General features: G+C 41.7%; 2 protein-coding genes across 3 annotated transcripts in view; both read left to right on the top strand.

Annotated features, from left to right (window-relative positions):
- Positions 1-26424, top strand: part of LOC119474418 — an 813351-nt gene that overhangs the window by 370599 nt on the left and 416328 nt on the right. The window lies entirely within an intron of this gene.
- The window catches only part of ccdc88c (coiled-coil domain containing 88C), a 63627-nt gene that overhangs the window by 21129 nt on the left and 16074 nt on the right, over positions 1-26424 (top strand). For both annotated transcript variants that reach the window (XR_005210548.1, XM_037796434.1), the window contains exons 4-26: positions 1716-1785; positions 2584-2642; positions 3615-3698; positions 5349-5492; positions 6044-6276; positions 7012-7093; positions 9476-9634; positions 10094-10240; positions 10589-10739; positions 10853-11034; positions 11398-11535; positions 11633-11917; positions 12011-12808; positions 15146-15273; positions 15393-15534; positions 15962-16072; positions 16383-16544; positions 16674-16951; positions 21026-21169; positions 22380-22566; positions 22769-22914; positions 24008-24097; positions 24212-24534. Coding sequence is in view for 1 of the 2 variants with exons in the window: in XM_037796434.1 (XP_037652362.1) it covers positions 1716-1785; positions 2584-2642; positions 3615-3698; positions 5349-5492; positions 6044-6276; positions 7012-7093; positions 9476-9634; positions 10094-10240; positions 10589-10739; positions 10853-11034; positions 11398-11535; positions 11633-11917; positions 12011-12808; positions 15146-15273; positions 15393-15534; positions 15962-16072; positions 16383-16544; positions 16674-16951; positions 21026-21169; positions 22380-22566; positions 22769-22914; positions 24008-24097; positions 24212-24534 (4243 nt within the window). In the remaining variant the exon portion in view is untranslated. The remainder of the gene's footprint in view (positions 1-1715; positions 1786-2583; positions 2643-3614; positions 3699-5348; positions 5493-6043; positions 6277-7011; positions 7094-9475; positions 9635-10093; positions 10241-10588; positions 10740-10852; positions 11035-11397; positions 11536-11632; positions 11918-12010; positions 12809-15145; positions 15274-15392; positions 15535-15961; positions 16073-16382; positions 16545-16673; positions 16952-21025; positions 21170-22379; positions 22567-22768; positions 22915-24007; positions 24098-24211; positions 24535-26424) is intronic.

The raw sequence follows: 26424 nt of genomic DNA, 5'->3' as shown, positions 1-26424 counted from the left end.
GCAGGTGAGTGTATTATTCCAGCCAGCCCTTCCCTGCTGACAGTCACTTCCCTCATCACACAACACCTAGATCTAACACACACACACACACTTCCCTTCTCCTTAGCCAGGGGTCATCAGCATGTCTCCTGCCATGTGTCCTTTCTCTAAACCTAATGTCGTCCTATTTGACCTTATTCATGTTTCCTCATCTCAAAACAACTCGCTTTGGCAGTCAAATGTCATGTTTTGATAAAGACAAAGCACCTCAGCCTCCCCCTGTTCCCTGGTTTCTGTGATTGCATTTGATTAATTAGAGTTTATAAGAAAATATTTCAAAGCGTTTGTCTCAAATTTTCTCTTCCCGTCTGGACAATGAGGTGTGTTTTTGGGAGACAGGAGAGGATATTCTGGAATGGAAAGCATTCCCTCCTAGTGGGCTGTTTCTTTCCTGACTCAGACACACACACACATCGACAGCAGGGTGTTTCCTGTTGGCTGCTCGCCTATACACACACAAACATGTAGGTGCACAAGTCTGGGTCAGTTGGTGGCTGGACTTTGATTCATTTCCCCTGGTTTTACCAATGTATGTAAATGTATGTATATATTTATAACTGGAAATCAGTTAACAACACCAAACAATGACAGATATTGTCCAGAAACCCTCACAGGTACTGCATTTAACATAAAACAATATGCTCAAATCATAACATGGCAAACTGCAGCCCAACAGGCAACAACAGCTGTCAGTGTGTCAGTGTGCTGACTTGACTATGACTTGCCCCAAACTGCATGTGATTATCATAAAGTGTGCATGTCTGTAAAGGGGAGACTCGTGGGTACCCATAGAACCCATTTTCATTCACATATCTGGAGGTCAGAGGTCAAGGGACCCCTTTGAAAATGGACATGACAGTTTTTCCTCGCCAAAATTTAACGCAAGTTTGGAGCGTTATTTAACCTCCTTCATGACAAGCTAGTATGACATGCTTGGTACCAATGGATTCATTATTCATTAGGTTTTATAGTTTCATATGATACCAGTATCTTCACTCTAGCTTTAAAATTGATGTGAATTGAAGTGCAAGTTGTGTTAATGCGTTAAAGAAATTAGTGGCATTAAAAATAATTTGCATTGTCTCGTTATCGCGTTAACATTGATAGCCCTACTATTCACCTTGTCTTAAAAAAATAAATAAATAACTTACTTATTTAGAGCCCAACAGATGCATCGCCATGACTTGTATTATCCGCTGATTTTTAGTTTATCACTGATGTTTAGGCATATCAGCTGGCCAACAAGCTACAAGAAAATTGCAATACAGAAATGCCAAACACATGATAGAGAGCACTGACAAGTTCATTTTTCAACTGTAATATGCACATACTGTATCTTCATCACAATTCTTTGATGACCAAATTTAAGGGATCCTTATCGAAAATGTTGATGTGTTTTATGTTAAAAATAAATATTAGCCCATAAATTGTTACTGGATTTTTTTCATATCAGCCTCAATAATCCAGTGTCTTTCAGGCTCTAATTTTATTTATTTGTACTTTTTGTGAGTGACAAGGACCCACCTTAATGCTTTTGTTGTCCCCAGCTGTCTTCTGATGGACAGTTTCTAGTGCTCCTGTAGTGCTTGTCAGTAACACTGCCTCTTGCACAGTTATCATTATGACCATAAGATTGAAAATGTATTTGTTCTTTTCCTCTATTTCCTCACCTGCAGGAGACCTTACAGCAGTTAATAGTCATGCCCCTTCCTAACATCCTCTACATCGCCAAGGACCCAATATCAGGTAACACACACTCCCACACACCATACACCCTGTTACTAACCAGGTCCTACATACAGTATGTCCACTACCTCCTCCTTATCTGTGCTTTAATACACATGTATTATACTGTACACATGTATCTTCCTGTTTGGGTGGCCATTCACCACTACTGTGACATAGTTATTCCCTCTGATCTCAGGACTTAATTCTGTTCTCAGTTTCTATATTTCGACATTTTATATTGTAGAATGTTAAAATCTCCTCAGCTTGTGTTAACCAAAGACCTTATTTCAGGCATCTAACTGAAAACCCATCGACTTCCAGACGAGGGAACCAGAAGTGCTAAAATGCTAACTCATTTAGGACTCATTCCTGGAGCACTTTATATATAATGAGACTGAGTCTACTTTGAGAGAGAGTCATTGTGGCAGATGTAGTAGAATACAGATTAAAAGTGTTGATATTGGCTGCGTCTCGGCAGAGTTTAAAGCTGTGCTGTTGCTGTTGTGGTTGAATAACAATAGAGAGTCTGTAGTCAGCGGTGAGAGGTTAGCTGTAATATACTGTAACAGTGCCTGAGGTGTGGAAACAGCCTCAATCAGCATCAACCTTTAGATCATCTCTTCAAACATTATATTCAAAGACTTGCCGTGTGACTTTTGTTCCACTTTTCTCTTGTGACTTGTGACTTGTTATTTTCACTTGTATTCAGCTCTATCACGGTGGCTTGGATTCAAACTACTTTGTGTGTCCGTACTCCGAAAAGTGTTGAATGAGAGTCTGCATTCTGATATAAAGTATGTGTTTTGTTTCCTCCAGCTAAGAGCATGGAGCAGCTGAAAAGACTTCTGTTGCTGATACTAGGCTGTGCTGTCCAGGTAACGAACATGTGCTCTCTCACACACACACACACACACACATGCCCAAACCTAGCAGCTTACTGTACCACCCAGTCTCTCAGCAGGAAGTGTATTTGTGTCTATTTAGTTTTGCATGTCTGAGCACAGCCGTTGGGATGTGCTTGCTGATAAGCTGCAGGGTGGGACTGCAGGATCCAAATGCACACGGACTTCCATCACCGGTTTATGTATACAGTAATAACCATTATAATTATGGTACTGTATAATGAGAATCTGTGGTATTGGTTGGCCCGGTTTGGTGGTTTAAGAGCACTGCTTGAGGGCACTGTGACAGGTGTTGTTGTATAAGTAACGAGTTTGGGAGCGCAAACCAGCCAATCTTTTTTAATTATTTTAGTCAACTTTGAAATCTCTTCTTTCCAAATTTCATTTCAGCCAGATACGGCGAGTTAAGAGTTAATGGGGGTTACCTGTAATTAAAAGAGGAGGGGCCAGTCATGTGGGAGGTCGGGGCGCAGGTGGTTTCTATGTTTGTTCGTTCAGCTCTTTGTTGTCTCCCCCGTGGCTCTGAACGCACCAACTTCTTTTCCTTTTGCACACAGCCGTCCTGTTTCTCCCTTCATTGCTCCCTCCTTCCTAATTTTCCTCCCTTTCTTTCAGTCTTTCCTCCTTTTGTCTCCCTCCCTACCTGTACTGGTTCTACTGGTTCCAGGGTAGACGCCACGAGGGAGCGATGAATGAATGGAGGGAGGGAGCTGTGGATAAAGCCACGTTAAAAAAACGTTGTTGATTTTGTACAAAATAACACTTTTTCCACCCCCAGCAGTGGTCAAATAGACATTTACCCAAACTTACATTCTTCATCATACTACATTTCCCATAGTCCTGTTCTGCTTCACCAATGTGATGGCAACAGAGAGAGACATTAACGACCATAATTTGATTCAAATGTGTTTGTGTTATCTTAATTTCCTGCTTTGTGTGTGTCAGTGTGAGCGTAAGGAGGAGATGATCGAGAAGATCAAGCTGCTGGACATCGAGACCCAAGCTGCCATCGTCTCTCACATCCAGGAGGTCAGTGGAGCACGGTGCTAGCCTGTGATAGAAACACTCCAGTGATGCATGTAGATCACAAGTTCAAATATGTGTTGTGCTGTTTTCCTAAGTTCACTGAAATCATCACTGACCATAAATTATAAAGACTAGAAGAAGATTGAGTAGTTTAGTAGTTCACTAAAAGTTCCCGGAACTACTTTTCTAGGAACTAAAAGGTTCCTTCAGCCCACTGTTGTCTGTGTTTCCACCAAGGTATAAAAAGACCTGCGTAGATTAGGCAAATTAGTCCTCTGATGTATGAAAAAGCAACATGACGTGAGACGAGGGCTGCTGGTGGTCACAGCAGTAAACACACTCTGCAGCCTGATGTTCAGGGTGTCCGCCTGTTTACTCTAAAAAACACCCTGGAACAAAATAAACTTTTTTTTTTAACGTTGGAGGTAATGGAATGAAATGCAGCGGAGGTGCGTGCGTGCGTGCGTGCGTGCGTGCGTGCGTGCGTGCGTGCGTGCGTGCGTGCGTGCGTGCGTGCGTGCGTGCGTGCGTGCGTGCGTGTTTGAGTCTTCAAGGGGAAATATCATGAAAAACTCACTTCTTTAGTGCTTGTACTCATACATTTGGGTATCTGGAGTGCCTACCAACACACAAATACTGCCAAATAAGACAACCCAGTCAGTTTTTTTTTCCAGCATTATATAAAAATAACTTTTATCATATTTGCAGAGCCACTGGTATCAGTTAATTTATAAAACTATCATTGGCAAAACCCTTCCAAATCCTCGCTCACTACTCAATATCTCCATCTGTAACTGTTTATATATATATATATATATGTATATGTGTATATATATATATATATTTGTATATACTGTGATGTTTTAGTTAAGTTTAATGTTGTTTTATTGCACTAGTTGTATTTATTTTCTATATTCTAATGTCTTGTATGGTCTTGCCTTCTGTTGCTGCCTCTTGGCCAGATCCTCAATTTTTAGAGTTTTGAGTGAAAGAGTTTCTCAGTTGACTTATCTGGTTAAATAAAGGTTAACAATTATGTGCTCAAAGTTCTCGACTGCAGCTTTAAATGACAATGAAAATAATTGTTCACATTGTTTTATCTCCACGCAGCATGAAACATGTCCAACATCAGCTGACATCAAAGAACAATAACCGCTTTGTCAGCAGTAATCTATTTAAAGACTGTTATGAATTATGATGTTTAATATAGCTCCTTCCTATTTTCAGACAGCTTGCTTGTTTACTTCAGTCCAGCCATGTCAGGTCAGCCCTTTGTTTTACCAGCTGGATGACTCGGATGATGAGGTCATGCTAATGCTGTTACCATGCTATTTAACCCCACAGACACTTTGAAGAGGCTGTTGTTCCTTGCTGTGTGGACGAGCATTGTTCAAACTCACAGAACCTAATTTTTTTAAATCCCGAGGTCTCCAAATGTGTCAAACAAGTCAAGACAAATTATAGCACCACTAATGAGTGTGAAAAATGTAATGTTCCATTTGATCAAACAGTGCAGCTGTAAAAAGCGTTGTAAGGGTTTTAATATTCTTACCAACAGATATAATAAAGTGCTAGAATGAGCACTGAACAGGAAGCCGCTTTATACTATCCTACTGTATACAGCCTGACTTTGTTCTTTTGTGTGGGTTGCAGGTGACCCATAACCAGCTGAATGTTCTGGACCTGTCCTGGCTGGAGGAAGGAGAAGAGCTGGCACATGAAGAACTGGAACCTCTGTCCCGCAACATGGCCACGTCGCTACAGCAACTGATCGACCAGAGAGACAAAGCCACTGAGGTACTGAGACTTTATTAATGATGATTAAAACATTTCATACACTTCAAATCTCTATTAAAAATACCGGTTAGAAAACAAAAATCTAAATTAGCATCCGCAAATGCCATACATCATTACAAAAGAAAAAGGTGAACAACATCTCTTGTCCTCTCCTCTCTGCTCTCTGCTCTGTGTGAACAGCCTGCAGTTCAGTCCAAGTTTCAATTAATTTTTGTCATATGACTGTTGGTCTCAGCCGGTCACTCATGGCCTCCCAAGTTTCGCTGAGGAGCTCAGAATTTAATGTCTTTAACCGAATGTGGTTCAAGCAAACGGTTTATTTTTAGTGAAATTTGAAATGAGACATGTGAAATAAAGTGATTTTGATGAAATATCACTATTTTAAGCTTCGATTTGTTAAATTGTATAATGGTATTTCAGAGGATTTTCCAATTGAACACACTAATAAATACATTTATGTCGGGAAATTGGTCGAGTTTAAAGAAGAAGTCCGCTCCTAACATTATTTCAAAACAAGAATTTAAACGTGAATTTATCAAAACCACTTCCAGGTGATTGTGGATCTGACCCAGGAGAGGGACTACCTGTCCAGTCAGCAGCCCCAGGAAGGCTGCAGGAACCTGGGCATGAGCAGCCCAGAGCGCGGGCAGAGTTGCGGAAGTGTGGGATTGAAAAACGGGGGATCGGCCATGTCTGTGTCCGGGCTGACCAAAGAGGAGAAGCAGCATCTGTCTGTGGAGCTCGCCGATACCAAAGCCAAGCTCCGCAGATACAGACAAGAACTGTGAGTCTCTTACAACTTACACAAACTATCGAATCCTTTTAAAGCTGCTCTAATATTATTATGTTAACATTGGATCATTTGGCTGCTTGTAATGTGAAAGGTGTCGCTCGTAGTCGCGACCCACAGCAACAACTTACTCTTCCCCTGTGGCTGAAACAGCAGCTCATTGCGCTGTTGTTGTACGTCCAGAGTCCTAAAGGCTTCTGTGGTGATCCGAGCAGCAGCTGGAAGTCATTACATATCCAACACAGCTTATTATGTTGTCTACTTCTGATACATGTACAATGTAATCACATAGGAGATCCATCTATTTGCAGATAAACTACACACAGCAACTGGAAGTCATTCTGCAGAATAAACTTTTACCTAGCTATATTAAAGACTTACAGTGTTCTGTTTCTACAATCTCATTACTGTTAGTAGTCAAACTCTTTCATTACTATCAACCTATGTAGACATTACCAGGGTGTGGGGGCTGACTATACAACATAATGATGGATTGTAGAGAAATGATTGAAGCTGAACTGTTATTTGTGTGTGTGTGTGTGTGTGTGTGTGTGTGTGTGTGTGTGTGTGTGTGTGTGTGTGTGTGTGTGTGTGTGTGTGTGTGTGTGTGTGTGTGTGTGTGTGTGTGTGTGTGTGTGTGTGTGTGTGTGTGTGTGTGTGTGTGTGTGTGTGTGTGTGTGTGTGTTTGTGTGTGTGTGTGTGTGTGTGTGTGTGTGTGTGTGTGTGCAGGGAGGAGAAGACTGAGCAGCTGATGGATTCAAAACACGAAGTGGAGCGACTGGATCAGGAGTTACAGAGACAGAAACAAGAGGTCAGGACCCGGTTAGAACCAGTAGTGTCAGATCTATATGCAACGGAAACGTAACACATTCAATTTGCCCTGTTTTTCTGAATTAAAGTCAGGGTTGACGATGTTCTCCAGTATACACTATTTGTTATATTGGTTGAAATGGTCTTTACACCCCGACAGCGATCCATTACTGATGAGCTCTGAAAAAGGAACCGTTAAAGAGCCGTCATCTGTAGCTGCTGTAATCCTGTAAAAAAGTCTACTGATCACTGCCTCGAGATCCGCTTGGAAAGAACCAATCAGATGCCTCCCCGCCTCCCTGCTCGTACTCTACCCTTGGCGTGCACCAACCTGAACTCAAAGCACGTCGCCGCCGCACGTTTACTGGAGAATGGAAGAGAAAAGTCAGCCCTGCAGTAGCACTGCCACGGTTACTTGTCATGAGGCAGCGTTGTTGAGTTGCGGTCTTCTCTCCGCTCTGTGTCTGTGAAGTAGTTACGATGCGGCGGTGCTCGTGCATGTGTGTGGGGGGGGGGGCGTTGCCTTGGAAGGAGCCCCGAGGGGAGGGGGGGGTTTAGACGGAGCTCCTGAGGAGATGCTACTTTCAAATTATGCTAGCTTTCCAACATCGTCGACCCTATCTTTAATGAGATAATTGGATAAAAAATTGGATTAAAGGAAACAGGCTGGACACGTTTGTTTCCATGAAATCGAGCTTAAAATTAGAACTTCTCCAGGGATTTTGATTTATCTCGGTAATTCAGAAAAAAAACAAACGTAAAATCTCAGGAACGCCTGGAGGGAATTTCTTCACATTTAACACAAAGCGTCCGTTTAAACTCAAGGATGAGCTGATTAGATTTTGGTGGTTTAAAGGTCAAAGGTCACCCTGACCTCACAAAGCCCATTTTTGGCCGTAACTCAAGGATTCATATGCTGATTATGACAATTTCACACAAATGTCTAACAGGATCAAATGATGAAGTGATGACATTTTGGACAGACATGAATGTAAACCGCAACTTGACTGGTTGGTGGAGGCATACAACCGCCAGGCGGTAATTCTAGTTTTTCCATGAAAACTTTTCCCAGAATTACCGAGATAATAATCTTGTTTTAAAAAAAATGTTTCCTCAAGTGAATGCATTATGCTTCCATAGTATGAGTAAAGGGAAATAAAAGCAGTTTGGACTGCATGGTTTCTGTCTAAGCCTGGGGGGCACAAGTTTTGTTTGATTCTATTCTGGCATTGATGAGTGGCAGTTTTTTCTGCGGCTAGGAACTGTCCAATCAAGTTCTGTGAGTTCTTTATTACTCACTATATTTTGATTCTGTGTGTTTTTATTTGCCCATATAACACACTAAATCAGATGTTAATGGAGGTTTTCCTGCTGTGGACCAGGTGTGAACAGGCTCTCTTCATCCCCACCATGAACTAAGTAGTGAAGTTCAATTGCAGTTTTCATGTAACTACAGAATTCAAGGGTTGTTTTTGTTTTTTAAGGTCCAGCAGTTGTGCTTACTTCACTAGCTGGATTACACTGCAGTGTGATTCTCACCCAGTCACACAGCTGGCTGCTGTTTATTTATTTGTCTGTGCTGCCTGGACAGGCGACGTGCCTTAAATAAGCACAGCAAGTTACAATACACAAAGTTTATACAGTTGATACTGATCCTTTTAAAATGCCTTTATCACACCTGTGCAGTTCTATTGATTGTCTTTGGACATCCTTGGTTCTTCTAGTTGCATCACAGCACTATAATGACTTGTTGGAGGAAATATAAAGGAAATGTAGTTATGATAGTTGTATTGGTTAGTAGTGTAAAGGAAACAGAGGACATACCACACCACCAAATGAATACATACAGTATAATGACAATAATACAAATCTAAAGTCTACCGTTTTTATTTTTGTTCCGTTACATCAATCAAATTAAAATGGATGGAGTCTCTGTATGTATATATATCCATCCGTCCTTAGATTTTCTCGACAACAGTTCATTTGATCGACTTCAAAGTTGGCAGGTGTATTCCTGAAGACCCAAGGAATAATGCCGTGTCGAGTGCGATCTTTTGAGATCCACGGGATATATTGATTAGTAGTGCGTTATGTACACGCTGTGTCGTGTATTGAGAGGAGACCCCTATTAACTGTTTCACTGCCGAACAGCATGCTGGGCACAGCTCGTTCTCCATTGATGTTATGGCAGGTGTGTTGCTCAGGACCAGGGCAACGGCCTCACATAATCGTATTGTGTCTTTCTATTATGTCCTCTGTTATGTCTGTCTATTATGTCCTAAATTGAATGTACAAAACATTATTTAAACAAATTAAGTTGATGTAAAATCATATTAATGCATGTGTGTGTGTGTGTGTGCGTGTGTGTGTGTGTGTGGTTTAGAACCAGTCGCTGTCTTGTGAGGCCCGTTCGGTCCGAGTGTACCGGGACGAGGTAGACATACTGAGGGAAAGAGCAGCCCGGGTCGACCGACTGGAGACTGAACTGACCAGATGTAAAGAGAAACTCAACGACGTTCACTTCTACAAGACCAGAATGGAGGTACAAAGACCGCTTCATTACACATCAATATATCACCATCATATCCAGGCCTCCTGTCTGTAGACGCCATGAGAGACTAGCGCCTGTATCGGATTCTTTTCTTACTGGAATGCACTGGCATTATTGTCAGTGTTCTACTAGATACCGTATTTAATGTTTTCTTTCCTTTGATTCATATTTTAATTTTTTACCTAATATGTTCCACTGTTGAGTGTTATGTTTAATATTGATAATTTACTGCTATAGTTGATTTATAACTGTATGATTTACATGAACACTTAATAGAGAATCATAATCTCTGATTTGCATGGACATGTTATTGAAATGCATAAACCTTTCAGCAGACAGAGATGACATAAACACTTAGCAGCTGGCACTGACAGTTCACTCAGTCTGTGTGTGTGTGTGTGTGTGTGTGTGTGTGTGTGCGTCTGTGTGTGTGTGCGTGTGGCCATTCAGGAGCTTCGCGAGGACAACCTGACCCTCATGGAGACGAAGGTGCTGTTGGAGGAGCAGATGTCAGCCTCCAGGGGGCGCTGTGATAAACTGCACACGTTGGAGAAAGACAACCTGTTGCTTCGAGCTAAAATACACGACCTTGAAATGGTATTGCACTATCTCACTATCAACCATGTATAAGTCAAAATCGTCTATTTTAAAGGTTTTTACACTGAAACGGTACATTTTTTGGCAGAAACATATTTAGAAGTTCTGTAAAATCGATGGTTGTATTAGACAGTTTTTCACATTAATGGAAAAGGGTTGTTTCTGGGGTTTTTAACTCATTTTGGTCCTTTTTTGTGCATGGCAGTACAAAATATTGCCTATTATCACCCTTATTTCAAAAATATTGTTACTTAGCTGTTTGTGAAAGTTATTGTTAGATTTGCTAGTTTGCTAATCGTGTGTGTGTGTGTGTGTGTGTGTGTGTGTGTGTGTGTGTGTGTTGTGCAGGAGAGGGACAACGAGCGCCGGAGGTTGGAGGAGCTGGTGGAGGAGAACATGCTGCTGGAGATTGGACAGAAACAGAGTATGAACGAGTCGGCTCATCTTGGCTGGGAGCTGGAACAGCTGACCAAGAACCATGACAACACTAACACAGAGAGTAAGACATGCACCTCTTTTCTATATATTATCTTACACCCTGTCCGGTCCTGTGTGTCCAGAAATGTTGTTCTCTATATTTTATCCAAACTGAAGTATCTTTCTCTGCTGCAGCTCGTAAGTCGTTGGTCCACGAGCTGAACGAGTGTGTTTCCAGTCGGGTGTTGAAGCTGGAGAAGGAGAACCGGGAGCTTCAGGCCTCTATAGAGAGCCTGAAAGAGGACAACCACCTCCTGCAGGAGCAGCAGCTCCACACCCAGGAGGTAGACAGGGAGAACCAAGGCCTCAGCAAGAAGGTAGGACGACACATACATCTCTTTCTAGTGCTCATTCGTATATTACTAAGAACTGTAGCCGCGTTTCCACTGCAGGAGCTTTCCCCTGGAACTTAGAACCTTTTTGAGGAATTCATTGCGTTTCTACTGCAGGGACCAGGGTCTAAATTAAGTTCCGGGGACATTTTACCCCAAAAAAGGCCCTAGTCATTCATTACATCCAACATTCATCAGTAACTATCGTCACAGTGAGACAAAACCTAACATTTATTTTCTAACGTGTTTTTTTGTTTTAGATAAATCAGACTAAAAGTTCCCGGAACTTTTGGTGGAAACCCAGCTCATAGTACCTTTTTCTTGTTTGTTTGTTTGTTTGTTTGTTAGTTGGACAGTCTCCAGGGTTTATTGGACCAGGAGAGACTGACCAATCAGGACATGGAGTCTCTGGGAGAGGAAATATTGAAGGAAAAACAGAATCTGGAGAGAGATGTGCACACTCTGAAGGCAGAGAAAGACAGACAGGTAGTTAACACACACACACACACACACACACACACACACACTTGGGTAAGACATTGTTCATTATAAGACCAAAATTCCACTCTTCCTGTCCAATCAGATCTCAGAGCTGGAGAGCGAGAAGCAGCACCTCTCTGACGCCGTGGCGTCCCTTCAGGAGCGCGCTCAGTCAAACAGCGAGGCGAGGGTCCGCGAGGTGGAAACAGAGAACCGCCTGCTGCACCAGAACATCACTGACACCAGCTCCCGATTGGCCAGCTTAGAATCCCAACTCAAACTAGCCAATGAGGACGCAGAGCGGCTGAAGGAGAGGGCGGGGCGGTGCGAGGAGGTGGAGCGAGAGGCCGCAAGGCTGGAGAGGAGCAAGGACGCTCTGAACAGAGAGGTAATAATAATAATAATATATTTTATGTATAATGAATTCTTAAAAGCCACGAAAGATTACTGTATGAGACAAACTTCTCTATTTTGCGTCTAGGTGGCCTCTCTGCGGGCGTGCAGCGAGCGGTCAGAGGCTCTAGAGAAGCAGATGTCCTCCCTGGAGCAGGAGGTGCTCAGGCTGAAGCGGGAGGCAGAGGAGGCCCAGCGGGAGCAGCAGCGACTAGGGAGGCAAGAGGCGGAGAACAGCCTGCTGTCGAAGGAGAACCTGGACCTGCGCTGCTCCATGGAAAACCTGCGCTCCTCCTCTGCCCGCCTGGCCACCCTACAGGAAGAGCATAAAGAGGCACAGAGAGAGACACAGGATCTGCAGAGGAGGCTGGAGGAGGTCAAAGAGGAGGCGCAAGGAGAAAGGAAGAGGGCAGAGAGGCTGGAGCTGAACGCGGCAGCGGTGAACCAGGAGAAGCATCGCTTAGAGGAGGAAATACTGAGGAGCAAAGAGGAGAGGGAAGAGGAAGAGAGGGAGAGGCAGGAGACCCAGGCCAGAGAAGAGGAACTAAGAAGGGAAGTAGAGGAACTGAAGGAGGAGCGGAGGAGGAGGGAGGAAGTTGAAGAGGAGAGGAGGAAGCTCCAGTTGGACTTGGAGCAGTCGGAGAAGGGCAGGAAGCACCTGGAGAAGGAGAGCTGGAGGATGAGGACACTGGTGGAGGGTAAAGAGACAGAGCTGGAGGAGAAAGCCAGGCGACTGGCCACGGTGAAGAAGGAGGGCGTGACCCTGAGTAAGGAAGTGGATAGGCTGAAGGAGGTGTCACTCAAAGCCAAGGAGGTGGAGAGGGAGAACAAGGAGCTGCAGAAACAGGCAACTATTGACAAGAGGACTCTGGCCACTCTGAGAGAGGTGAGAGGAAAACGCTTCACACAACAAGTCTGTGGAAAGGATTCTTTATTTCTGACATGTTCACTGTTTCTGAAGATGTTCACTCCATGAACATCTTTTAGCTCATGTCTAAATGAAGAGGTGAACTATACTTCACTAATGAGCTTTTGTCAAAGAAAAGATTATTTGACACTCTTTTCACCACAGCAGTTGATAAAATAATCCCACCACAAGGTCCATTCAGTGGCTGTTCTGCAGCATCACATGATCTTCCTCAGCAGAGAGCCGACATGGATGGGAAATCCTTAAAGTGCTCAGAAGAATGGAAAGTTGAACTTGAACAACTGGGCAAATTCCATCTGCTCTATTTGATATGATCAAAAGCTTCAGAACAGCTAGAAAATGGTCTTTGTGGTGATACTCAACTACTGTTTCCAAGGTCCAGAATGAGTCACAATCTGAAATCTCTCCGCCACTCAACCACACACTCGCTGCACACACATTACGCTTCCAAAGAGTATAGAAGCAAAGAGATGAAACTCCGGTGTCCTCTGCCGCCATTTTGGACTGAAAACTCTTATTATATTTATAAGATTTTATTGTTGAACACAGGCCATTTAGAATGTGACAATAGAATAGAAATAATATTGTTTTACTTTTGTACGGCACTTCGTAGGCTGACGTTTTCCTGGCGTCCGGTAGTCGCTTTCAGTCCGAAATGGCGGAGGCATTGCTTTGCTGCTGGGCGTTGATGTTACAATGGAACTAACAATTGACTTGCACATCTTACATCTACATATTCGTGTCATTTTATTTTATCACCAGACTTTCAGAGGACAGTTTTTTACTACTGTCTTATTCAAGTTTGTGATAAAAGTTTCACATAATTTCTGATTGAATTCATTTTCTTATTATATCACATTTGATTTGTATAATGTTAATAGGGCTGTCAATAGATTAAAATATTTAATCGCTATTAATCGCATGAATGTCCATAGTTAATCGCAATTAATTGCACATTTTTTATCTGTTCAAAATGTACCTCAAAGGGAGATTTGTCAAGTATTTAATACTCCTATCAACATGGGAGTGGACAAATATGCTGCTTTATGCAAATGTATGTATATATTTATTATTGGAAATCAATTAACAACACAAATCAATGATAAATATTGTCCAGAAACCCTCACAGGTACTGCATTTAGCATAAAACAATATGCCCAAATCATAACATGGCAAACTGCAGCCCAACAGGCAACAACAGCTGTCAGTGAGTCAGTGTGCTGACTTGACTATGACTTGCCCCCAAACTGCATGTGATTATCATAAAGTGGGCATGTCCGTAAAGGGGAGACTCCTGGATACCCATAGAACCCATTTACATTCACATATCTGGAGGTCAGAGGTCAAGGGACCCCTTTGAAAATGGCCATGCCAGTTTTTCCTCGCCAAAATTTAGCGCAAGTTTGTAGCGTTATTTAACCTCCTTCTATGACATGGTACAGACGGATTCTTTAGGTTTTCTAGTTTAATTTGATGCCAGTATCTTCACTCTAGCTTTAAAACTGAGTCCGATACAACCTAAAAATCGCAACGTGTTAAAGAAATTAGTGGCGTTAAAACAAATTTGCGTTGATTATTATTATCGCGTTAACTTTGACAGCCCTAATAATGATTTGTAAATAACGTTTTCAGATTTGGGATTTTATTTGTTTAAATTTCTGAATCATTTTCAACTTAAATGAATATAAGTAAGGGATAATGTACAGCGAGCCGGTCATTGTTGTGAAAGAATCCCTGACAGGGCGATGCTGCTGGTCTCTCATCGGCCCTGAAGGGGATTCTTTCACAACAATGACCCGCTAGCTGTACATTATCCCACTTTTTACACGGCTAGTTACTGAAGAAATTAATATTTTGACACGAAAACGGTCCACCAGAGTCCGACATCAGAGCTGCTCCCATAGCAACGGTCTGTTATACATAGCAACGGTCTGTTATAGAGAAATTACAGACCGCAGAACGTCGTGATTGACCAATCAGAATCGAGTATTCAACACAGTCGTGTAATAACCATAATTAAAAAACACACATTTTATTGGGGACCCACTCAATTGACCTCCTGTGGGTCCCAGGGACCAACATGACTGGATAAATATAAAAAACACTCATAGTCCAATATATCTGGTAGATAACACTGACCCATATCCCCTATATCCAGTTTTTAATACAAGACTAACATTCAGACTAACCTACAGTCTGCATTGTTCTTACCCTGACATGCATATTATCATCTGTATGGAAATGTTGATGTGTATGAGTTTCATAGCTGTGTGTCATGTATCTTCATGTGTGCAGGAGTTGGTGTCTGAGAAGCTGAGTGTCCAGCAGCAAAATGTTGAGTTAGAGAGACTCAATGAAGAGCTGGAGAAGATCGGACTGAACAGAGAAAAACTCCTGCAGCAAGAGCACACACTGGAGGACAGGTAGTCATTCTCTAATAGGTTGATATTTAGGTCCCTATTCCAGGGCTACTAATCAGGTTGGAAGGATTACATGTGTAGAAATGAATCTCGGATGGTATTTCCTTTTGTGCACATGTCAGCAGGTACAGGCTGCTGGAGTCTCGGCTTGAGGAAACCGTTCAGCAGACGATGAAGATTAAAGAGGAGAGGATCTCCTGTCTAGAAAAGAAGCTAGGAGACAGCAACACACTCAACACTATGCTACGTGCTAAGCTAGCCACCGTAAGAACATGCATGCAAATTCTTCCCAAAAATCTTTCCGGGTTATAAGATGTTGTATTGTAGAGTGTGCTAAAGTAAGGGATAATGTACAGCGCGCCGGTCATCGCCCTTAAGGGGATTCTTTCACAATGACCTGCTCGCTGTACATTATCCCGCTTATTACACTGCTACTTACTGAAGAAATCAATATTTTGAAGAAAAAACAGTCCACCAGAGTCCGACATCAGAGCTGCGCCCATAGCAACGGTCTGTTATACATAGCAACGGTCTGCTATACATAGCAACGGTCTGCTATACATAGCAACGGTCTGCTATACATAACAACGGTCTGTTATACAGAAATTACAGACCGCAGAACGCCGTGATTGACCAATCAGAATCGAGTATTCAACACAGCCTTGTAATAAAATATGTTTGTTTTTTTCAGGGGGAAGAAAACCACAACTCCCAGCAGCCCTCAGGAAGTGACCGGGGTGAAGGGTCAGCCACTGCTGAACTGCTACGAATCAAAGATCATCTTATTGACATAGAAAAGAATGTGAGATTTTTCTTTTTTTTAATTCCTGAGTAAACCTCACAGTACAGCTTGTATTACTATTTCTATCGCATCATTTTTAAAACTGTTTTTTTTGTGTTTATTCTTATTTTATGTTGCATGTGTAATGCTCATTTATGTATATGTTTATAATTCATTCCTCCATAATCCACCTTTTTTCACACAATTAATTTATATATTAAATATTATCTATTCAATTATTGGACCATTTTGTTACCAATTATTTACCATTTGGATGTTTTCTTTTAGTAGGTTGAGTTATTAATTGTTTTGGTATCATTATTTTCTCTAGAATTCCTCCCTGCTGATGGAGAGCAGTCTGTTGAAGGGGCAGCTCAAACAACTAGACAACCAGAACACATCTCTAAACAACCAGATGTTGGCGCTGCAGCGACACACCACCACCCTGCAGGAGCAGAATTCAGCGTTACACACACAGACAGCAAAGCTACAGGTAAACTATATCCAATTCTGTCTCATAGTTTTTGTGTAAAACTGGGCTATTTAGTGGCAGGAACATCTTTTGTACTATGTTTCTGCAGATAATAGTTTTACTCTAATGGATTTTTGCTGTGTCTCTTAGGTGGAGAACTCCACGATCTCTTCCCAGAGTGCATCTCTCATGGCCCAGAACGCTGTGCTGCAGGGCCAAGTCACCGCCTTGGAGTCGGAGGTAGAGTCGTGGCAGAGACAGCGCGAGGAGGCGTGGCGGGCCAGAGAAAGCGTGCTCAGCGACCACGAGCGCCTGCTGAGCGTGCACGAGAGGCAGGCACACGAGTACGAGCAGCTGATTGCTCAGCATGCCGCAGTGAAAGGCAAACAGAGGACGCTAGAGGGTGAACACAGGACGCTGCACAGCAAGTAAGTGAATGACTTGTGTAAACCTTAATAACAGTAGAGAGATAGAAGGTCGTTGGTAATCCGTAGTTTGCAGAGCACCTCTAAAAGAACACTGTGAGCTAAACAGGAACATTTAGTAGGTAATAGATCATTTCATCAGCTTTTAATGGAAGAAGCTCAAATGACTTCAGTCCTCCGTTAAAGTCACAGTAAAATGGCATTAGAGCATCTTTAGCTTCTGTAGTGATGCTGAATATGTGGGCGGGGTTTAGTTAGGAGAGGGACCTGTTTGTGGATTGCCATTTTGAAGCCTCAAGTCCGGTATCTTGGTTTTTGGCCGTCGCCATGTTTGATTTTTGTGTGGCACGAGAGGGTGGAGCTAAGTACAACCGAATGCTGAATAAGACATTTTTTAGGCGACTATAATGTTACAATTAACTTTGATGAAGTGAAACACACTGTGAAAGGGTTAAAGTTGTAAGACGAAAACACAGACAACACCGTGGTAGGGACCTGTCAATCACAAGGTAGCCCTAAAGCATCCCCTGCTTTATGGTCTATTGGACTCTACATGGGACCATAATTCACTAAATGAACATCACGCTGTATTGAAGAAGACTTGAAACTTGCGATTGAGGCCATAAACTCATGTTAACAATGTTTACTGAGGTAATAAATCAAATGAGAAGTAGGCTCATTTTCTCATAGACTTCTATACAATCAGACTTCTTTTAGCAACCAGAGGAGTCGCCTCCTGCTGGATGTTAAAAAGAATGTTTATTCTTCAGCATTGGCTTCACTTCTCAGAACCGGAGGTTGACACCTATCTGTACCTCCCTCACCTGCATTGTTAGATCAGGTGAGGAGGTTAAAGGTTTAATGAATAAATTAGACCTCAACCACATTCTTTAGAAATGTAAACACACAGCTCCTACTATGATATAACGGTCAAGTAGTTTTTCATATGGTGGGCTGAGGCCTGTACTACGAAGCGAGTTCAACATACCCAGGGTATCTTCTCGTTATCTGGTTTAACTAACAATAACAAACGAGATCTCGCTAAACAGTCCTACGAATCTGGTTATCAACTCGCTAAATCAACCCAGGGTTTCTCCATCTGGTTATGAGCGCGTTCACATGAACGAGGAAGTGTTTGCAGTATATAACCAATCACAGACATGGACAAGTCTACTGTCAGACAGGCAGAGCGGCACATTTAACAAAGGAAGAGCAAACTATATTAGACAAATACGAAGAAGTTAAACACATAATCCAGACTAATAGTAACACAGTTGAAACTGCCAAATGCAGGAAGAACAGCTGGAAAAAGAAAAAACTCCCGATGTGTGAATGCGTAAATTAACAGAGTTATTAATTTAACAGAACACTCAAAAGTAAGACATAGTTGTCTAAATATAAATAGCGTTAAAGAGTGTAATAGATGAATACCCTGAGAGTATCATGTGGCGTCTATGACTATTTGAACCTCTTTTCACCTGCTTCCCCCTTCTGTGGCGGTGTGAAATGGATTCAAGAGCAAGTAAAAAAGAATATATATATATAAAAATATAATTCAAAGCGGTACACACCCACAGCATAAATCCAGCTGTCCTTCCTGCATTTTTCAGTTTAATCTGTTGTTTTCAGTCAGGATTTTGACTGTAACTTCTTCATATGTGTGTAATATTGTCATAAAAATAACTGCACAGAGCTCTGATTGGTCAGTAGGAGGTGCTTTTATACGAGTTGATCTCTTATCTGGAACATAACCTGCTCCAGAGCAGGTTAGCCGTTCAGCATAAGTCACCATGGAGATCTACCCCGGTAAGAAGTGAACCAGCTTTATAGTACGGAAAACCCAGAGTTAACCCTGAAGCTACCTCGATAACCACAAATCCTGCTTCGTAGTACAGGCCTCAGGTCAGCTAGTCACCCCAAATCATATTTGATTGGATACATTTATGAAACCGCCTCGAGTTCAAGTTGAGTCATCAAAAATAGTTTTATATTTTACAGGATTTTCAGATAAAAATACAAAAAAAAATATTTTTTTAAAAACATATTTAGCATGTAACAGGAGATGAGTGAACAATTAACACAGGACACAGGATTAGAGCTTGTAAAATATGTCGTAGCTATACTGTAGTTCTAATTACTAGTTATAATATAGTTATTTTTTTTTAATTAAGGACTGAGACAAATTAACAAAATGTATTGCATCTTTTATACTGCATAAGAGAACCTCCCTTGACCTCTGTATACAGTATGTAAACAGATGGAGTCACATGAAACATACACGTGTGTTCAGTGTTCTCAGTTGTCAGTCAAGCTTAGTTTGTTGATTATTGACCGCTTGCACACACATTGTGTTTTCTCACCACCAGTGGTTGAAGGTCACAGTATTATTGATCCGTGACGGGGACATCAACACAACACATTACAACTATATAACCGCAGATCATACAATTAGCTGTAGTCATTTGTTCCATTTTGTTTCCAGGGTATTTTTTTCTTCTCTTCATCTCTGTAATACTCTTCCAGGGATGTACCGATCAAGTTTTTATTGGCCCTGAGTCTGTCATGAGTCCTTTAACATTGAGTATCTATGAAACACCTTATTTTTCACGAGCTACATGATCCATATACCGAATGCCCTGGTTCAAAAATGTTAAGTTTATAAGCTTAAGTTATTGGTATGTTATTAAGCAAAGTTTAAATTTGACTGAAAACTTGCGTGGTGCGAGCCACCAGAGAGAAGACGTCTCACTCTGTTGGAGTTGTTGAGACCCACCGTAGAGGACAGTGAAGAAAGGACTTTGATCCGCTTCATTTTAGCCGATAGCGATCAATTAAAATGTACCCGGATTGGCCCTGATACATCTCAATATTAGAGCTGCACTGATTAATCGATTCGTTTTTAAAATTAAAACGCAACTATTTTGATAATTGATTCATCGTTTTGAGCAATTTTTTTAGAGAGAAAAAAAAGTAAAAATTCTCTGATTCCAGCTTCTTAAATGTGAATATTTTCTGGTTTATTTACTCCTCTGTGACAGTAAACTGAATATCTTGACAAATAATAAACTGACAAAACAAGACTTTTGAGGACGTCATCTTGGGCTTTTGGAAACATTGATTCACATTTTTTACCATTTTCTGACATTTTATAGATCCACAACTAATCGATTAATTGAGAAAATAATTGTTAGTTGCAGTCCCTTCTAGTAAATATCATATAACAGTATGGAACTAGTACAGAAGTCAGAGCTTATACAGAGAATGAACCTTCCCCATTACTTTAGGTAAGGGTTTCAGAAATGGTTCACAAAAGTACTACTGTTAATGATGGAGAACAAGGTGGATTTGATTGTAGAGTTGTATTATTTATTGTTACATCTGCTTGACCTCACTATGTGTTAACGTGAGTTGACTCTGAACTTGTTTACTCCCCTCGGTCTCACATTGGAAACAGGACACAATGTTTAACAAGCCAAAGAAATGGAAACTTCAGTTTAGTGATCTCCTCAGCTGACTCGGTCTATGATGGAACATCGTCAATAACTCATATTTAACCAACATCCTCACACTGCTGACGTGACTCGTGTGTTACATCAGTGTTTATCATCCCTGCTTGTCGTTTCATACTTTTTTTTCTGTATTTGTATTTGGGAAAACTGTCTGTGGGCATCACGGGTGAAGAAAGTAGGAGCCGTACTGAGCTAAATGGGCTTCAAATGGTTATGTAAATGGTAAATGAACTTGCATTTATTTAGCTCCTTTCTGTTCTTCTGACCAGTCAAAGCGCTTTACACTACATGTCAGCATTCACACACACATTCATGATGGCAGAGGCTGCCATGCAAGGTGCCAACCTGCCCATCAGGATCTAATCTAAATACTCATTCACACACTGATGGTACAGCCTTGGGGAGTAATTTGGGGTTAAGTATCCTGCTCAAGGACACTTCGACATGTGGACTAGAAGCCACAGCTGCCCAAACAGAGCAAACCAAACATGACCATGCTCAAGTTGTAATTACTGACAATATCAAGTAGAAATAACCTCTGTCTGTCTGTCCGTCTGTCTGTCTGCAGGTATTGTATTCTGCTGCAGCAGAAGGAGAAATGGGAGGAGCAGGAGGGGCATGGTCGGAAAGAGAAGGAGGAACTAAACCAGCAAATCCAGAAGAATCGGCTACTACAGCAAGAGAATCTACAGCTCAAAACAGAAGTGGACAGGTACTGTATTTAACACACTGTCACACCGTCACAAAAAGATTTGGTTTGTCGTAGATAGTTTTGCTGTGAAAAACGGTAAAATGACGTGCCAGAGAGACATGCCAGACTGCATGTTGGACAGTCAAATATCATATAGTCTGATCCGACGTTACTGCTTGTTAGAACAGGTCTGGCAAAATGATATTAGTTCAGTATCAGGTTTCCGAATCAGCTTAGAAGTTGTTTTCTTAAGGTAAAATGGATAGGCTCAGGTACAGTGTAGCTATAGTGGGGTTAAAGGGATAGTTCGGGTGTTTTGAAGTGGGGTTGTATGGGGTACTTATCCATAGTCAGTTTACTACCTACAGTAGATGACAGTCGGCACGCCCCCAGTTTGGAGAAACAGACTGGAGTACCAGCATGGGAGCAAAGCAATGTACTGCTGTGGACGGGGGCAGCAGCAAAACAGATTTTAGACACCTAAAAGAATCAATATCAGTTTAAGTGTACGCTATATTTAGAATATTTTCACCGCTCTACCTTGCTGTCACACAACTATACAGTGAATGTTTCCGAATGGGAACTGAAGCTGTTATCTATGCTCTCGCCAAAGCCACCAGACTCCATTTTTCAAAAACAGTAACTTTACCCCCTTTACAGAACACAGGGGTTGCTGGTCTACTGCTGCCTCCATCGGTTACTTTGTTTGTGCTATTGTGTGACTTTGACACGTCGGATTCACCAAAGTCACACAATGACACAAATAAAGTAACCGATCAAGTCAGTGGTAGACCAGCAACCCCCGTGTTCTGAAAGGTAAAATTACTGTTGTTTTTAAGGAGTCTGGTGGCTTTGAAGAGAGTAAGACTGATACAACAGCTTCAGTTCCCCGTCGCAAACGGCTGTCTGACAGCAAGGTAAAGCAGTGAAAATATAGCGTACACGTAAACTAATACTTTAGGTGTCTAAAACCCCTTTTGCTGCTGCCCCCGTCCACAGCACTGTATTGCTTTGCTCCCTTGCTGGTACTCCTGTCTGTTTCTCCAAACTGGGGGGGCGTGCCGACCGTCATCTACTGTAGTAATACACCTACTATTGATAAGAACCTCATCCAATCCCACTTCAAAACACCCAAACTATCCCTTTAAGATCAGGGGCAGAACCTGGGAGCACAGTCGATCACTTGACTTTCCTCAGATTGGTTTTCTTTCTCTTCTGTCTCCCCCTTTAGATTAACAGAGAGCCAATCACAGCAGTCAGAGCAGTGTGAGGGGCTGCAGCAGCGCACGAGTGAACTCAAGAGATCTTTAAGCTCTGCCAAGCAGGAAGAGAGTAAATGGATGGCACAATACGATTCACTAATGGAGCAACACCAGGGCCTGGACCTGACCATGACCAAACTAGACAACCACTGCGAGGTAAACTCTTTTTTATTTTACCACGACGCAGCGGGGAGAAATCAATGACAAATGTTTCTTGTTGCACAGCAGTGTGTGACTGTAAAACTCTTCAGCTTTTACTTTGGAGACCAATCCCTCTGTTACTTTCCCATCCTTACTCTTGTGTGTGTGCGCATGTGTCTCTCTGTGTGTGTGTGTGTGTGTGTGTGTGTGTGTGTAGCTGTTGAGTCGACTGAAAGGGAACCTGGAAGAGGAGAACCACCACCTCCTGAGTCAGATCAACCTGCTGAGTCAGCAGAACCACACCCTACTAGAGAGGAGCATGGAGAGCAAAGAGCTGTATCACCAGGAACAGAAACTATACATGTAACTGCACACAACACCTGGAACTGCACTCCGTAAAACATCTGTACTTATGTAGTAAATACACCACCAGTAGCACCGACTATACATGTAACTATAGAGCAGACACCACCACTAACATGTAATCATCCAGGACTGCTTTAAAAACAATAACACGTGTACTCGTATGTTAAAACTGTAAAGGTGAATATTTGGTCGTAAACAGGGCGCAGTTTCAACAGATAGAACACTGACGATGAATCGATCAATCCTTCAACACTGAAGTAATGTTTAACTGTTACTGTCGTTGTCTTCAGAAACATTGGTTGTCATTCACAACTGATACAGTTAGAGTACAGTTAGCTAAAAATGATGCCCTTACATTTGCATTAGCATCTGTAGCTAACACTATTAACCTTTAACATGAATAGCATGTAACATCATGTAATATCTAAATGCAGTATCAAAATATTTACAGTTACACTCAAAATAACACGAACAGATAATAAAATAAAAGGCAAACCTACAAGAGAAGCCTTTCCCAGGGCAGAAAGAAGAAAAGATGATTTCACCTTGAAAACAAAGTGCTGTCGCAATAGACAGAATAGAATATGTTCCAATTCCCATACTAGCATACTATTTAGTATGTCCCAATACATAGTATGTCAAAGGCAGTATGCCAATAAAACCAGGATGTCCTACTACATCCGGTCACATTTTGCAGTATGCAACCCGGCATGCTGTTCTGGCTATTCTGACCCACAATCCACTGCACAGTGGATATATGAGCAAGAGGGTTAAAAGAGCAATACGTTCCTTGTTTCCTGGTGATTCTACAGAATATGCGTTAGAGTTTGACGTGTCCAAGCAACCAAAGAGTCAAAACTTTTACTTTTTTTCCATTTGTTTATTTTCCACACACAAAAACAGACAGTAGAATACACTTCCTGGTTTCATGCCATGTGAACGATCTTAACCAATAGGAAAGATATAGCGAATAAATTCAAAATGTCCACTGGGTGCCTCTAAAATATGATATACTGAAGCATACCATGACAATGAATAAGAATAACAAATCACAATATGTTTCTTTCCTTCTGTGTCGTTCTTCATGTAGTGATAAGCTGAACGCTCTTCGTCGTCAGAAGGAGAAACTAGAGGAGAAGATCATGGACCAGTACAAGTTCTACGACCCCTCACCTAAAAAGTAATGCTTTGATCAACACATTTCATTTTCTTTTTACAGGAAAATATGGTGCAGCTGTTTGTATTGTGCAGTATCAGCCCCGTATCACTGGCTAATGTTGTTGTGTCTTGTCAGGAGGAGTCAGTGGTCTGGAGCCAAAGCTTTAGCCAAACTGATTAAACCCCGAAAGGAGAGCAGCAGGGAGAGGGGGGCCGACCGAGACAAGGAAGGAGGCAAAGAGAAGGAAGGAGGCAAAGAGAGGGAACGAGCAAAGAGCGCCCCGGACATCCCGCTGCCTTCCCCACCTCCCCTCCTCCCCCCTGAAACTCCACCCCCACTTCCCAAGCGCACTTTAAGTGACATGCAGGACGGCGGCCATGCCCACAGTAACCATAACAACCACATCACCAGCCCCAGCCTGGGACCCAAGAGTCCAGCGCTCACGCCCATCAGCCGAGGTAAACACACTATCGCTGACACGCACATCCCTAAAATAACAAACCCCTCCTCATACAGCGTTCATTACCAGGAGATGTCTGGTGATGGGTCTTTTTCTGAGAATTTCACTCTGCCAAAGACACATTCACAAGTTTGTTTAAATGAATGTCTATGGTGTCATCTTTATGGATCATGACAGAGAGGGAAACTCTATGAATAAAGTACATACAGCATATATCAAGTACATTCTTTGCTAATATTTTGGTTACAAATCCACGAAGCTGATGGAACACACTGACTTCTGATCAGGTGCGTCTCCCTGTCTGCTCCTATAGAGGGCGCTGTTGACCACCACATTACTGACACTTCTGTTTCTCACATCTATTAACATCCACTGTATCTGCTCTCTACTGTGTTTCCATATTAACAAGGCTCTGCTCCTACAGTAAAAATACTAATAGAACACAGAGGAATTATTGAATGTTCTGAAGAAGGTTTCTACTGGATTCTCTCCAAACTTTAGTATTTCTTGGAATGTGTGCAATCTATAATTATATTTTACACTTTCAGGTGTTTCCTGATACTTTGTAATTTACACATCTTTCAAATATCATTCACATTTACAAGTTCAAATCAAGTTCAGTCAATTTAATTTCTGATGGTTTGTGTGACACAGTAAGCTAGATGGATACCTAGATAAGTGGCAACAAGAAAAAGGTGCAATGGTCAAGACCTTTGTGACTCTAGAGTGAAGTGCTAATAAATGTTAGTTACGACTGTTAAGACTTTTAGCCATTTGAGGTACTGTTACTACCAAGCTGAAATATTATCAGATTGAAATATGTCTTTTCAAATGAAACATTCTAAAATGGGGAAATCACAAATTTTATTAATATAAACATCTAAAGTAGGGCTGTACCGGTATCAACTTTTCATGCTATGATTATAGCAGACACAAATATTACAGTTAAATCGTATTATCTCAATATTTATCATACAAAAGTTTTTAAAATACTACTTTTAGAGCTGAAGTACAGTAGAATAACTTCATACCATGTTTGCCTTGGATTTGATCAAACTATGGATCACACATCAGACCGGCAATACGTCATCCAGAGTAGGCTCTCATCACCACGCCCCCTCTTTGAGGGAAAACAATCCCGTGTCCCTCGTATATTATTATTTAACCTTTATTTAACTAGGAGTAAAAACTCCTGGCCAAGATCGGCAGCAGCGCAGTTACACGGTTGCAGACATAAAACAAACATAACAATTTAAAACGAAGACAAAGAGCAAAGGCCATGACTTTTTGTGAGGTACCTGTATGAGCTGGTCTGATGTATAGAACATTTGCACAACTCCTCACTAGACTAGAATAGAATGTACTGCACTCTTAGTCTCGCTGTCCTTTGCTGGTCAGGAGATGATTCATTATGCCGAGGAAAATAACCCTGGATTCAGCTGTTAGTTCATTTTACTACTTTTAAGACATCATGACTTAAATGAGGGATATTTAAGTGTTCATACTGGGAAGCTGATTAAACTAAAAAAAGCAATCCTCTGATTTACAGACATCTCTTTATACATCCATGGCCACGCACTCATTGGAGTTTACAGTCCAAAATGGCGGCAGGGCTACCACAGCGCCATCTAGCGACTGTTGTCAAAAAAGCTCCAGAGTTTCGCCTCTTTGCTTCTATACTCTTTGCCGTTACTATCACTATGCTTCACAACAGTATATAATAAAACCAGTATATCACAACATCTTTAATCCAACTTGTGACGAGGGGTCACAAGTAGACATAAAAGGTACGGAGCCACTTTCCACTGTAGCTGCCTGATGCATATTTTTCATCATCCTATCCTAATAATAGAAATGGGTTCTGATGCATGGTCCAAACTTTGTTTAT

The sequence above is a fragment of the Sebastes umbrosus genome, chromosome 16 (assembly GCF_015220745.1).
Source record: "Sebastes umbrosus isolate fSebUmb1 chromosome 16, fSebUmb1.pri, whole genome shotgun sequence".
Classification (NCBI taxonomy): domain Eukaryota; kingdom Metazoa; phylum Chordata; class Actinopteri; order Perciformes; family Sebastidae; genus Sebastes; species Sebastes umbrosus.
The sequence above is the reverse complement of the archived record's forward strand: the minus strand, read 5'-3'. Positions and strand labels throughout refer to the sequence as shown.